Source organism: Apis dorsata, unplaced genomic scaffold (assembly GCF_000469605.1).
Source record: "Apis dorsata unplaced genomic scaffold, Apis dorsata 1.3 scaffold_406, whole genome shotgun sequence".
NCBI classification, from domain to species: Eukaryota; Metazoa; Arthropoda; class Insecta; order Hymenoptera; family Apidae; genus Apis; species Apis dorsata.
Genome location: NW_006263664.1, coordinates 12,985 through 29,590, shown reverse-complemented (window position 1 = coordinate 29,590; position 16,606 = coordinate 12,985). Strand labels below are relative to the sequence as shown.

At 20.6% G+C, this 16,606-nt stretch overlaps 2 protein-coding genes across 3 annotated transcripts in view; both read left to right on the top strand.

The window, feature by feature from the left end:
- The first annotated feature begins 304 nt into the window (after positions 1-304).
- On the top strand, positions 305-5,861 carry LOC116186066. The gene is made up of 4 exons (XM_031512237.1): positions 305-338; positions 769-1,085; positions 5,358-5,533; positions 5,858-5,861. Exons 1-4 carry the CDS (start codon positions 311-313, stop codon positions 5,859-5,861), a joined length of 525 nt encoding a protein of 174 aa, XP_031368097.1. The 5' UTR covers positions 305-310.
- A 42-nt stretch (positions 5,862-5,903) lies between these two features.
- Positions 5,904-16,606, top strand: part of LOC116186068 (gustatory receptor for sugar taste 43a-like) — a 12,465-nt gene continuing 1,762 nt past the window's right edge. For both annotated transcript variants that reach the window (XM_031512240.1, XM_031512239.1), the window contains exons 1-3: positions 5,904-6,017; positions 6,105-6,354; positions 6,437-6,505. In XM_031512240.1, coding sequence (XP_031368100.1) covers positions 5,929-6,017; positions 6,105-6,354; positions 6,437-6,505 — 408 coding nt within the window. In that variant the 5' untranslated portion in view covers positions 5,904-5,928. The remainder of the gene's footprint in view (positions 6,018-6,104; positions 6,355-6,436; positions 6,506-16,606) is intronic.

Here is a 16,606-nt window from a genome sequence, read left to right as displayed (position 1 = left end):
CTTAATTTGTATCATTTTTATTATCGATAAACATGTGAAATGACATATGATCTCTGATTATTCTTAAAGAAAAATTATTTTGAAAATATATAATTATAAATATATTGTACTCCAGATAACATGACGATAATCTTTAATCAGATTAATCATAAATGAAATGAGAAAAATATTATAATGGGTATACAAATAGATGCATTTATTCATTCTGCAATAGTATATAACAATTTAGTATTAAAAATGTAAAAAAACAGAATAGATAATTAGTAAAAAAGTGAAAATTAAAATATATAAATTAAATATAATTATTTACATGAACAAAAATAAAAAGAGTATGAAAGGTAAGCAAATATCATATATGTGGAATTCCTTATATAATGAAGTAATCTTTTTAATAATAATGATAAAGAAATATGATTATTTAAATAAACTATCTCGATGGTTTTAAACATTGATCTATTTTACTCAAAATTTTATTTCTTTGTTTCCACATTAATTTATAGATTGTATTTATACAATTTAGAAAAAAAACATTATTCTATGAAAATAATTCCAAAAAAATACAATGTAACTATAGATTTAAATAAAAAATATTGAATATTTGTAAAATTGTATTATATATTTTGTATTATATATTATATATTTTATATTATATATAATATTATATATTAATTTACATTTGCGATTTTTATAAATCTGTCTCATTTTTCTCAGAATAATTATTTGTTACAATTCATTTAATCATAATTCCAATATTTGTTGTGCTTTTAGACGTAATAATTGATAAAATTATAACAAAAATCTTAATATGGACACCAAGAACTCAATATGCTTCGCTCGCACCTCTGATTACAATCAATGAAATATTTAGTTTACGTATATTTGAATCAAAAGGCAATTTACGATATAGCTGTAGTATAATATACGCCGGTATAAGCATCATTCTATGTATTATTTATCTTTACACAGCATTGAGAAGGAATTACGAAGATTGGCCTGCATATGCAGAAATCACTTTTAAATTTTTTTTATTTATTATTGTCATAGTTGTTATGATTTTTATAATTCTTGGAATGATGAATACAAAAGTAAGTATTTTTAAAGCTATAATAATAAAATATAGTAAGAATATTATAAGATTGTTGAACAAAAATGCTATATAAAAATATTCACTTTTTGATTATTCCCAATGTGCACATAATTATTTTTAATCGTGATTTATTATATAAACGTATTATATAAAATAATTCCAAAAAAATAGAATGTAACTATAGATATAAAAAAAATCTTTATTTTATAATTATAATTAATGATGAGTAATATTTTAATCTAGTAAAAAGCTAACATTTATCAGTTATTTCTATTTAAAGTTCTATCTATTTTAACAAAGTAAAAAGTAATATTAATATAATTGTAACTTGTGATTTATGTTAGATTTTAGTAATCTAAATGATTTTACATACATATCGTGAATAATTCTCAATCTTTGCTTCTCGAAAATTCTCGGAACGAGAATTTTTTTTTTCGCATTCTTACTTAATTCTTACTTAATTCTTACTTACTCAATATAAATTTTTTTAATTTCAAATGAAAAACAATTTTTAAAGAATGGAAAATTAAAATCTCTTTAATGATTTTATATTATTAACAAAATACTGTTTACAGATAAACATTTAATCTTAATAAAGAAAGTATTAAAACTGATGCAACTATTATAAAAAGTCTCAGAATACTAACATCTATTATAATCATATACATAGAAATATCGATTAAATTTAATTATTTTTACTTTATACATCAATAATTACTTTATACATCAATAACTCGATATTATAGATAAAAATTATGTATCTAAAAATGAATGCGGTATAATTTTTTCGAAAATGTACATTTTATTTTCTTATAATTAATATTTTTTGCTTAATCTTTTAATTTTCTAATAAATATATATTTTAAAGCAAATAAAATAATGCTTATATAAGAATGACTATATTCGTTATTAATTCATTCTTGAAAAACGGATAAATATTGAATATATTATAGAATCATTTTTCTAGAAAAAATAACGAAAAAAGGAATAATTAGTTTTCAATATCTATCCTGTTAACAAATAAATAAAAATTTAAATGGAAATATATTTTTATTAAAAAATAAATTTATTCTAAATTCATTTTTGTTAATGATAGAAAATGAAATAAAGAATATGTAACAATATACAATTTTTAGTAATGAATCGGATAATGAAATTAGATTTTTGAACTAATATTGAATTATCTTTGAAAAAATATAATAAATATTGGATTTGACGAATATTTGAGGCAAACAAACGTAAAAGTTCCGTCTGTTTTTTAAATTATTTTATTAAGTCATTACATAGTATTTTATTAAAACATTACATAATATGTACTGTGTTGTAATATTTACAATAATTCAGTGTGGTAATTTGAATCTCAAAAAATAGCTAAGATTTTCGAATTATAAAACATTATGATAAAAAAATTTTCGGCTAACAATTTAATAAATAAAAATTTTAATATTATAATTTAAATAAAAATATTATAAAATTATGTAAATGATTTTTTTTTAATTTTAAAGATTTAAAGAAGGAAAAATTTTTAATTTTTTTTCTATTTTCGAGTATTGTAAATAATTACGAATTGAAAGAAAAAAGATAGAAAACATATATTGTCACGCATAATTGATTTCAATTGTAGATAATAAAGTTGATTTAATTTGATTTATAGAAATCAATAGAAATAAATTTGTGGAAATCGGAATATTTTGAATTTCATTATAGATAATATATACACAATATCCCAAAAATGTTATCTGAAAATTTCAACATTTTTTTGCAAAAACTTTCATATAATAAATTAATTATTATAATAAATTATTATAATAAATAATTATTATAATAACTTTTATAATAATAAATTATTAACAAAAAACTGAATATAATAAATGTTTTTTTATCAATAAAATTATATTGAATTATATCACGAATAATGAATAAATTATAATATTCAACATACTTTCTTAGATATATTGCTTGGATTTGTTTATGCTTAATCGACTAAAGCACGTAGCCAACGCTATATGACATAGCGAACACGGCTCGAATAGACACGCTTTGTGATTGATTACGCTTTTTGAGTGTTTCTTCTTTTTTTTTTTTTTTTTTTTAAAAACCCATTAACAAAACCCCAACGAAAGTTTTTGCAAAAAAAAAAAAAAAATGTTGAAATTACATCAAGAATCTTCAGTTTTTGAGATAATCAATAATGAATAATCTGTATGTAAAACAGCAAATGAATTAAATAAGTTTATATTTTGATTTATAGTATTTTTCAAGAAAATGAATAGAAGAAAATAAAAAGAATGAATAAAATGTAATCTCATAGAAGTTTTCGAGTTACGTATAAAGATTTGATTGTATTAAATAAAAATCGATTTATTTTATTTTTTTTTTATATATTTTTTTCTAGATAAATGATATATAATAATATATCTTTTTCTAATAAATATAAAATGGAGCAAATATTCGAATAATATTGGATTATTTAGTACATATGTTATTTTTAAAACTAAAGAAACTTTATAAAAATTTTATAATAAAAAAAACAATAATGTAAAAGTAATTCTTTTTTATAAATAAAAAATGTTCATTAATTCCTAATAAAAGATTATTTAATAATAAATAAAAGAGCAAATAACCAATCTCACGTTGTAATAGATAATAGTATTCAAATTTACCATATTTATTATGATTTTTTAAATAATTTTATTATATGATATTAGATCAATTATTATTAAGTCATAGAAATGTTATCTATTTTGTGACGTGAAATTATCTTATTTTAATAATTTTAATAATTTTTGATAAATTATCCATTGCTGTGTGTTCTATATTGTATTTGATGTACATATATGATATATATATATGTACATATAGTTCAAAAATATAATAAAAAAAAATTTTTTACAATAACATTTCTATAAAATACATAATACAATATTTATATAATAAGTTATAATATTATTATTAGAATCCACGTATAGTATTTTATTATTCTAATATTTTGCTGCTATTTTGAGCTACTCAAAATTTTTATTAATTATTTTGAATTATAAGTCTTTCAAATAGCGTTATTAACCAAAATCATAAAATCATAATTATTTTCATCTAAAATGTATAATTATATGTATTATAAATTATTTATGTAAAATCTAAATATTCGAATATTTATTTTTATTTTTAATAAAAAATTAGATATAAATATATTAAGGGTAATATATATTGATACAGTGAAAATATATATTTCAATATATATATACACATGTCTCTAATATATATATTCAAAACCATTCAGTTGTAATAATATATATATATTCAGTTGCAATAAATAGTTGTAATATAATTTCATTCATGAAAAATTCTTAAGACAGAATAGAAAAAAGAATAAACAATGCAAGATATTTGATATCAAATAATCTTACGAATATAACAGAGAAATACAAACAGAAATAAAGTATTTATTTCTGAAAATTTATGAAGTTGCTTATTGGATAGAATTTTATTTTAAAACCTTTATTAATAATTTTAATAATTTATGATCGATATACTCATTATATCCAAGAATGTTAATAAAAAAATATAGATATAGATGAACAATTCAATTTTGAATGGATTTTCACGTTAATTATTTTATATTATATTATTCTATATTACATTATATTACATTACATTTATATTATATTATATATTACAATTATATTATATTATTATTATCTAATTATGTTAAGAACGAAGATTGAGAATAATCGAAAATTTCAAGAATATTTTAAATATTAGCCTGTATTATTAAAAATATAGGATAGGATAGAGAAAATAAAAAATAAAATGTAATAAAAATAAAAATAAAATGTAAAGACACATGTGTAATATTTATTCATATAAAAATGATTTTATGTATATAATTATATTTAATTAATTATTTAATTTATTATTATAATTATTTACTAATGATTCTTTCTGTAATTAAAAAGAAATGCTAATAAGAGAGAAAATTACAAATCCCAATAACTTGAATTTAATTTTAAAAATAATTCATCGCTTCATTTTAATTTCAGATTCTTTAATAAGAAAATCAATTATTACATTGTTAAATGAAATAACAAGATATCAGTTTTTTTTATAAATATAAAGTAGTCTAAATTTCATTCAAAATTTAAATGCTATTTGTTATTGTTTATTTTTATTAATAAAAACAGAAAAAAATAATTTCANATATATATAATTCTTTTTATTTTTATAAAATTTCCACAGTTTTTATAACTTTCTTCTTTTCTGATTATTATAGCATTCAAGAATAATTATTGCGAAATGTGAAGAAATAGACAATACTTTAGAATCATTCGGTATTGAAAAAAATTATAGGAAAACTTTTCTTTTTGTCACACAATCATTAATTATATGGAGCACAACGATGTCAAGCCTTTGCTTATTAAATATATATTGGTTCACATATGAAAATGCGTATATTTTAATATACATACCAATTACAATTATTTATTTGGAGATTTTTACTTTTGTTATATTCATAAGGTAAATTATATAAAAAGAAAAATATTCATAAACTAAATTGATTAGGAAAATAGATATAATAATTTAATAGATATAATAGATTAATAGATATAATAATAATTTCCAGTTTTTTGCTAAATCCAAAAAAAATATCATAATTCTCACAAGAAACTAAAATAAATTCATAAATATTTTTATACTCTTAAACTTATATGTTCATTTGTGTAAATTCTTTTATCTTTTATATTTTTAAATTTTTGTTAAGTATTTTAATAGATAAATTGCATAAAATGAATGTGACTATAAAAAAAGTGTCGAATATAAATGACTTAAAAATAAGATACAAAATGCAATCACACATTGCACATAAGTTTATACTTGTAATGGACTATTATAATACAAAACATTTTACTCGGCATTTTCTTCAACTTATGAGGTATTACTTATTTAATAATTTCGCAATAATATAAATAAAATATTTATTATTATTATTATTAATTTATTTCTTTTTTATATATTAAAGATATATGCATTTTGAGATTCTCAAACTTTCACATGAACTTAATCGTGCCTATACTTATCAAATTCTGTTAGACTTAGCAGTACATTTTACATTAATAACGTGTGGACTTTATAATATATATTTTTCTTTTATATTAAAGTTAACAGATTTGTTAACAAATAAAGAAAATTTATTATTTCTATTATGGATTTTTGTAAGTTCAGCAAAAACTATTTTTTTAAATAATCATTGTAATAATTATTATCGCGAGGTAAGATTATTTTTTAACATATAAAATTATTAATTAATATAAAAGTAAAAAACTTCATAATATGTAATTCTCTATTTTATAGGTAGAAGTAACAGCACATTTGCTTCGAGAATTAGAAATTTGCTATTTGGATAATTCTATTAAAGACGAGGTAAGATTTACATTCATATATCAATTAAATTTAAATCTATGTATCTAATATAAATAATGATAAATCTATTATGGCATAATATATCTATTTTAATTAATAATAAATTTTAATCTATTATAATTAATATTGAAAAATATTGAAAATCATATAAAATCTAATGTAATTGTTTGCAACTATTCTTTTATGTTATTGCAAATCATATTTTAAATAACATAAAAATGACTGAATAAATTTGAATCATAAATAATTGTTCATTTTAAAGCATCATAATTAAGCGATAATTGATTAGTACATTGCAGCATTATTCACATTAATTATAATATATGAATTTTAATAGAAATTCATTGATTTAATAATAATAACTCAACTTTAACACATGATATCACATTTTTTTGCTAGAAATTTGAATGTTTTGCATAAAAAGTTTCAAAATAGTAATAAATATAAAAATCAAAATGAAAAAATTTGAGGAATTTCATATGCAATATATTGCATAAATATCATGATTTTTTTTACTTCTTTTAAATAAAGATAAAATCTAACGAATACAAATTCGAATAATATGATACAAAGTTATTTTTAATAAAACAATACTTTTAATAAAACATAATTAGGCGAATAATTTTCCTTTTTTTGCAATATCATATATTTGAGTTATATAATCATGATTGATCCATTATCATAATTATTATGATAATACATTGTATCTATAATTAAACTTTTAAATATTCAAAAAATTTTAGTTATATTACTAATTTTAATTTTAATTCATGTATTTCACACTTTAAGTTTCACACTTTGTATTTTAATTCATTATTTTATTTTCTTTTATATCATAGTCAAAAATATTTTAAATTTTTATTAATATATCGAAATTAAAATTATAATAATTAAAATTATAATTAAATAATTATAACTTATTTTTTTTGTTTCTTTCAAAATCAGTTTTTTCTTTAAAAATAAACTAAAATAAATTTTATTGAATGAGAATTACAGAATTATGTTTGTATAGAAATTACAAACATTTTAAATAAAAATAATTAAACGATTTAAATAAAAATAAAATAAAATAACTATTAAATAAATAAAATAACTATTAAATAAATAAAATAACTATTAATTATAATAAATAAATAATAACTATTAATTGATATGAAAGATTTTAGTCATCATATTTGAAATACAATTCTTGTAAAAAGATAATACTATATAGGGCAAAATCTTGATATTTCTACTTATATTCTTTAATCTACGATGTTAATGAATTGTTAATTAAATATGATTTTGACAAGTGAGCAATTTTAATATTTTGTTAAAATCCAATCTGTTCCTAGAGCTATAGAATAGTAATAAAAATAATTATTACAAAATTCACTGTTAAAAAATTCATTAACAAGACGATCAAAAGCAAAGTCCATATGCTAATGACGGTTTACCTAAGGAGTTACAAATTTGATAAAGTTCTAAGTTCAAAAAGTTCTTGAAGGTTAGAGAATTCTAAAAGTTCAAAAGATTTAAAGGTTCTGAAGATTCTGACTGTTCTGGTAGTTCTCGAGTTCTAGTTTCTAATGTTTTAGAAGTTCTGGTCGTTCAAAAAGTTTTCCCAAAACGATCAAAAACAAAATTCATATACTAATGAACGTTCACATTTATCATTAAATTCAATGTTCGAGATTATAAGTTCAGAAGAATTCTAAAAATTAAAAATTAAAAATTTTAAAATTTCGACAGTTCGGAAATTCAAAAAGAAATTTCTAAAAATTAAAAAGAGTCGAAAAGTTCTAAAATTCAAAAAATTCTCTCAAAATACTCATACCTATTGTAAAATTCCTTCCATATTCATCTCGCGAGTTTACGAGTTTTCAGTGCGGTACACTATCCAATAACATTATGGACCAACTCACTAATTGAACACTCTCAATTTAAAGAAAATTTCTAAAATGGATCTTGAGTGACAGAGCCTCTCACAAAGTCCGTTGTTTTCCTAGGAAGCTATTCCGCACGTGTTTGCAGTAATTCTTCTCAGGTAAGATGATGCAGCATCATCCTGTGCCGTTTGTTCAATTGTCTGAACACCATTGAACATCATTTATTCAGTATCTGAACATTGATTTGCCATCAAAAAAATATTAAAAAACTATTTGTTTCTATATTTATAGATAAATTATATAAAAATTACGTTGATACAAAATTATATGATACAAAATTATTCGCCATCATTATCAAAACACAGCATCTGATAATCTTTGTTATTCGTTAATAATATTTCAATAATAATAGTGAATATATTAAAAAGTGGCATTTTGCAATTGTGAGTTTAGTGATAATTCATTGATCATCAATCTATGCAGTATCGATAGATAGTACGTAGATTATTATTGCTAAGTTCTAATATACACTATAATTATACACTAATATACTATATTAATATACTAAAAGTAACAACGAATGTATTAAAATTAAAATAAAAAATAAATTATGCTTATTATATATTGTCATATTATCATTCTAATACAAATTGCATATTGTATTATTATTAAATATTACTTATTAATACGACATTATTAAATTAATATATTAAATGGTTAAATGAATGAATGAAGTGATATATGTGAACAATGCAATTTTGCAATAAAATCGATTTCTTTGTAAATTTTTCTTTGCATTTATGTCAATATTTTCTTCTATAAGTGACAAGATTTATAATCGAAATGTATCAATCAGATATAAAACATCAATAATCGGTAAATTCGAAATAGAAAAATCCTTATATCCAATCTGGATAATTTTTTAATATATTATAGAAATCAACATTTTCATCATTTTTTTTTAATTTTATTTATAATCACTACGCGGTTTTAATTTTTGAAATATTTACAAAAAAAATTATTATACAAAAAATTTTATAAATAAAATTTCTTTTATACTTCCGATTTTATATATATAATCATATCTCTATTAATATATCTTCTATTAATATAAATACGGCAGCAAGCATTTAAACATATAATAGGAATTAGTCAAAAATCTATTTGCTCATAGATTATGATTTAAAATGTCAAATTCAATACTTAGGATACTATAAATAAAATATAAAAATAATATAATATAATAGTATAATATAATCAACTTTTAAGCAATCGAAATTACAATGAATATTAGCATCATTCTTGATATTTGCATATGGTTATAACTATAATCCATAAAGAATTCATAATCCTTAAAATTTGTAGAGTGTGTAAAATTGGATTTGAAATTTAAGTCCATCATAATCTATAAGAAAGTAATTTTTGACAGTTTATTATACATTTTGGATGCTATTCGCTGCGATTGTGTGTTTATAGATAATAAAGTGGACAGAGACTAATACGCAATTATGGACATATATATAAAAAAAAATTTATTTAATAATAGCAATCTTTTTTTTATAAATACCTCGAAAACTGAAGTAGAGCAATATTCAGCAGGAAAAATTTATTAAAAAATTTTGTTTTTTACAATTTAAGCAAAAATATTATTAAAATCAGTGAAGAATTCTCTATTTTAAATAATTACTAAATATTCAGTAAACTGCATCGAATGGTTTGATCTTCATATCAAAAATTGTTTCAAAATTCAAAATATGATATATTCATATAAATGATTTAATATGAAAATAGTTAATAAATATTTAGTTTTATACTATGGATAGATAAAATTCGTTTACTAAAACTTAACTTATAATATGCTAAATGTTATGAAAATTAATAAAAATAATGATTATAAACAATTTAGTCAAAGTAAATTTTTTTATTTTAAAAAGTCCTACAATTTCTTCATTTATTGGATATTAAGAAGACTACTTTTATCACTTTTAATATCTGATTCAAATTCTTTTGTTCTAAATTTTAAGAATGCATTTATATATATCTTATTATATATCTTTTATATATCTAATATATCATATTTTTATCGCACATACAAATATCCAATGTATAAATCTTTATGCAATTTACACTGAAATCCAATAAATTGATCAATCCGCAAATAAATTGAATCCGATTGAATTCTTACAAATTACAATTTTGCCTATTATATAAAAACATTTGATATATACTATTGATATACATGATTTTATTATACATATATTATGCATGAGACTTTAAATAAATAAATATCTATTATATTTTTCCCTATAAAAAAATTCATAATTCATAATTCATGAATTCAACAAATAAATATTGAATTTATTATTATTTATTATTATTAATTTATAATTAATTTATTATTAAACTTAAAAGTTGATATCCATTAATAAAACTACTATTATTATTAATAGATTTTTATCAAATTTTATCTTTAGGTGTTAAAATTTGATAGAAAGGTGGGGAATGAAATTAATTAGCCATTTGTTACTTTTTATATTTTCTATCAAATAAACAATATGACATAAGCTAAATATTCTAGCAATTATTAATAACGCAATAAATTTTTTTTAATTTTATTCAATATGAATAAAACATACAAAAAGTATTCACAAAAAATCTTTATTATTAAATTAAGATTTATAATTATATAATAGCACAAAAACAAATATATTTAAAAATAGTGCAAATATTCGCATTAAAAATATAAATTTATAATTAATTTTTGCAACTAAAAAATAATAAAAATAAAATTAAACAAAAAATATTAATTTTGCTATTCAATCTATATCTATTGTGTAGCATATCAAATGGATGTTATAAATTACTTATTATGAATTTAGAAGATAATTCTATGCTTTCGCAACAGTGAAGATTTGTTAAAAAAATAATTGTAAATTTTATTTTAAATATGATTTTTATAATCAATTTTTTTATAATACTATATAATATTTCAATGAGTAAAAAAAATCATATACCGTTTTCTTAAAAAAAAAAATTAATTTTGTATAGTAAACATTCATTTTATTTATATTTTTTATAAATATTTCTTTATAATATATTTTTAAAAAATACTGTTTTACAAAATAATTGTAAATTTACAAAATTGTAAGTAATTGTAAGTTTATAAAATATTTATATATTTATAAAATGGCATTTTTTTATAAAATAAATATTTACAAAATTATTTTTTTTTATTTAAAAATTTTTTACAGAATTTTTAAATCTGCATTAAATGCTATAGACATGTACCCAGGATTATTAAAAGAGAAAATTCTCTGGACTTATGAAATATACTAAAATTTATTCTATAATTAATAAAAACTAAATAAAAAATTAAATTAAAATAAATTTCCCCAAGGTTCCAAATTATATAACTTTTAATAGTTAAGATATATAATTTGTAATACTTGAGACAAATTCGAAATTCATATTATATCTGAAATATTATGATAGATTTTCTCACAATCTAAAATTTGTTAATAAATATTAAACAAAAAATATTGTCATTTAGAAGAAATGTTTGAATTTTGTATAATCGAAAATTTTCTTAAGAATAATTTGCTGAATAATGTTGCATCAATCTATTATACTATGGAATATTATATAATAAATATATATAATATATAATATATATATATATATATATATATTAATAAATATTCGAAAAAATCATATTGTAAATGTTCATTAAAAAACAAAAAAAAAACATACTGTAAATATTATAAGCCGTAAATAAAATGAATTTAAATAATCATAAAACTTAAACATTCTTTTTCAAAAGAACAATATGCGTTCTATAGTTTCTTCCTTTATTCTTTATGATAAATAGTATACAATATACAATATAACAATAAAAAAAATTCTTGCTTAAACTGTTTTTATATATTTTCTTTTTTATATTTTCTTTGAGTTTAAGAATAATTACTATGAAGCATAAATTACTTTTCGAAAATCGATCATTTATATTTAATATTTATATACATGATGCGTAAAGATCATTATAGGATGATTTTATATTATCAATATAGATTCGTGAAAATTATCAATTAGTGAAAATACAGTATTTTTTTTCAAAAGATCGAAATTGTGACTTATGATTTTTTTAATCTTTTTATATTTGTGATAAGTAAAATACAATGCAATAAAAAAAAATTTCCGAAATCAATGTCATTTTTGCATGCATCTTTGTATTTTTATAAATCTTCCAGAAGTTTAGAATCATGTTATAATACATTTTTTATATTATTTTATTTTTTGTATTCTGTATTTACTTTTAAAAATGTTTAAAATGAAAATCTGGAATATTAATACATGATTTAAAATATTGATGTAAAAATTACTGCATGAAAATTTTTATTCAATTCAATAGTTCAATTTCTCATATGATCCTTCTTATATGCTTCTTCATATTTTCTTTATTAAAAATTTATTATCTATTTATTATTTTGATTTTAAAAAATAAAATAAAAATTCATAAGTATTAAATCTAAAGAACGTACAGATTAACTATGTACTTATTAACTATTTTTTAACTAATTCAATGATTTTCAGAATTTCTATTAAATAATTCCATATGTGTAGAATCATAATTAATATATGCTTTGTTTTTGATGTAAAAAATATTTATATTAAATAAATCTTATCTTGACTATTATCAATGAAGTTCAATTATAATCAGCAGTAAATTCTTTGAGTTAAAATTCTCTAAGAAACGGAGTTCTTTGATAGCTATTGATACCACTACATATCTATCATTATGGTTTTGTTATTAAATCGACATTAATATATTTCCTATACATGATCATCTGAAATATTCATATGTGATCGATGTCGCTGTGTTTAGATATTTTCTTTACAAACCGTTGTTACTTTCATACTAACTCATAGTTTCTTTTAAATATCTTGTTATGAATTTCCAAAATCAATTATCGATTTTGAAAGCCAAAATGATTTTTCAAACGCGAAATTAGATTTTGCCATTATAATAATTAAATATGTGAATATTTCATTATCTACGTTAATCTCAGTATTCAACATTTATATAGATATTTTGTCCACTATCCTTGTAGGATATCCTAATCCTTGTAGAGTAATAATTTTTCACTTCAAAAATTTTCAAAATTCTGATAATCATAGACTACTCGATTTTTATTTTTCCATTTTTTAAACGATCTATCCAAAAACTCAGAAAATGAATGATTTCATTACAAATAATAATTTCAAATTAACGCTATAACGCTCTAATAATTTATTTTGTCTTTGAATCTTATGTCAAGAATCAATTCATCATCGACAGCAATCATATCATCGTTGTACCACTTAATGAATACGCAGAGATTATAAACACTACATTTAAATTCTATAGATTTTAAACATTCTATAATTCTTTAATTTCTGATTCCATTTATTTAAATTCATATAGATATCTAAGTCCGTACATGTATCCAAATTCATTATTCAGGTTAAAATATATAACGTTCTCTAAGATTTCATTCTAAGATTTCAGAAAAGCTGTTTTATAATCAAAACTGGCTAATCTTCAGTTCATTCAAATTCGAACAAACTGAGCCTTAAATTTCTCGGACTTTAGCTTCATACTATAGATTATTTTGCAATTAACGATCGTAGATATCTTTTCTTCAGATTCGATTAGCTTCCAAATTTTATTTTTAGAAAATATTCTTTATCTTCTCATTCATTACTTTAATCTAGCTTTTCTTTTAGAAAAAGTCTAGAACATATATTTTTCATATAAAAGTTTATATTCAAACATTCAATATTCATATATCATTGAAATTTCAATTTTATTTCAACTTGTATCCTAAAATGTTTCTTCTCAATATACTGTCTTTATTATTTTTCAAACAATTGTATTCTTCTATTTTTGAGTAGAAATTACTACTACACTATTACACTATAGCAAGTATTTTTCTACTTTTTCATAATTCAATTCTATCAGAATTTTTTAAATCAAAATTTTACGAGACTCTATATCGCTTGCTTCTACGCTACTTATTTCTATTGATAATCAAATCCAATAATTTCTTCAGATTTCTTCGTAATCAATAAAGATACATTTCTTCATTACATTAAATTTCTTATCATTACACTAAATTTTTTAAAGTCCTTCTTTCTTCTAGGTATTCGAAATGAACATTCATAATCGAAGATTCTCAGATGATTCAATAGATTTAATAGACGCGAACCTCAAGTAGCATTTTTCCTTTCTCACAATTTCTAATTTTATTTAGAATATAGTCTCGAAATATTTCTTTTTTGATCGAAAAAGAATGTTGATTGAATTATTGAATGTTGCCAATGATACTATTTCATGTCTAAGTATTAGTTTTAGTCTATTAGTTTTCTTTCACATTTATATTTTTCATTTATTGTAACAAACAGACTCAATTACGTTTTATTAAACATGTGTTCATTCAGCCAAATCAGTGCATTTATTTATTGTTTGTCTGTCCTATCAACATGGAATATTTCTCTTATCAATTAATTTAATTTATTTATAATAAATAAATTTTTGTGTTATAATCGTATAGTATAATATATAATATATTGATAATATAATATTTTATTGATTTATTGAGTTATATATTATAAAGTCAGATTTATGACATAATAAATATGATCTAATATAATAAATATAATATAATATTCATTTATTTAAACTGAATACTCGAATAATTGAATTAGTTCAAAATTCATTTATCTAAAATATCATATAATTTAGAACTATATTTCCAATTTTTATATAGATTACAATAATTTTGAATATTTTCTTCTTTTACTATTTGACTATTTAAGCACAGGACTTGTGAAGCGATTAGGTAACCTGGATTGTGTTTTCAATTGTTCAAGTACTTTTAATAACCTGACAATAATTTATGAACGGGCATGGTTTCCTTAACATTTTCCAGATTTCTAATTTAAACAAAGATATCATAGCAATGAAATGTGATTTCATAAGTCACATTTGCATTCCATGTGATAGCGATCGCAAAGATTCTGATCCCCACGCGCTGCGACACGATCCCACAAGGACCCACTCTTCGAAGCCGCCCTCCAATTCGACCATTGGTTCCTCCAACCCCCTCTCTTTATATATTTTCCCAAAAGGCAAGGATTGAAGGAAAAATCAAGGGTCACGACAGTCTTACGATAGAGTTGATATAGAAATAGAAACGAAAACAGATGGAATTCGACGACAATACAATGTATATCAAAATACAGTTAGAATCATCACAGTTAGTCGCAAAAAGTCAAAGTATCGCCATTCGTTCATCACTATACAAGCTCATAATATAAACAAATATACAATTTTACAATAGTAGATGGTCTTTCGAATAGTAACATCATTTTAAGCATTCCATTTGTGCAATATTCAAAGTCATTCACCACTCTTCAACTTTAACATCTACATACTTTTTTTTATGGAAGAAGAAATTCTCGTAAACATTCCGGCCAGACTTTTGTTGACCAAAACGCTCACAGGAGAGATCTTCTTTGGCGCCTGGGAAGCATTGGGAACCTTTAGCGAACATTTCCATTATTCCTCTCGCGACGCCTATTTCGCTTAGGCATGTCTTTAGTGCGGAAGAAAGAGGAGGGAGGAATGTCACATAGTGCAAAATTTCGAATTATGCTTTGGCGATGCCGAGAGCATACTAGCGTTGCTATCTCCACGGACCGCCATCCGGTCGACACAGATTCCCATCCGACGGTCCCGCAGCCTTTGCTGAGGGTGGAGCATCATAAGACTCCCAATGGGAACCGCTTTCACGAGCCGACGCGATAACTTCAACACAGTGTTGTTGTTTATTATTCCGAAAAATGAGAAGGACTATTCTCTTCCCGTTCCTCCGCCGCGAAATAGGACGGTGGATCTCTCGTTCTCGCTTCGACATAACTTCTTCACAGAAGAATGATTTTTATTTATATAAATATGCAGAATAATATGAAAAAATAATTTTGATTTACATATATATTTCCAATTGATTTTTAATTTTTTATTTATAAACAGATATTGTTTGTATTCAGATGCTTATTAAAAAAAATTTGATTTTTTAATTTTGCATATCTGCTATAATAATGTATTCAGACAAATTATTCTTTAAATTTTATATTTTAATTTCATATGGAATATTTGAAAATGTATTCTTATTTAGATTCAGTTTGAAAAATA

Bases quoted from the DNA above. Each gene is read 5' to 3' on its own strand.
- LOC116186066 (XM_031512237.1), top strand. From the start codon at position 311: ATGAACAAAAATAAAAAGAGTATGAAAG. The intron at 339-768 runs GTAAGCAAATAT...TTGTGCTTTTAG, and splicing joins AAATAAAAAGAGTATGAAAG to ACGTAATAATTGATAAAATT. The intron at 1,086-5,357 runs GTAAGTATTTTT...TGATTATTATAG, and splicing joins TTGGAATGATGAATACAAAA to CATTCAAGAATAATTATTGC.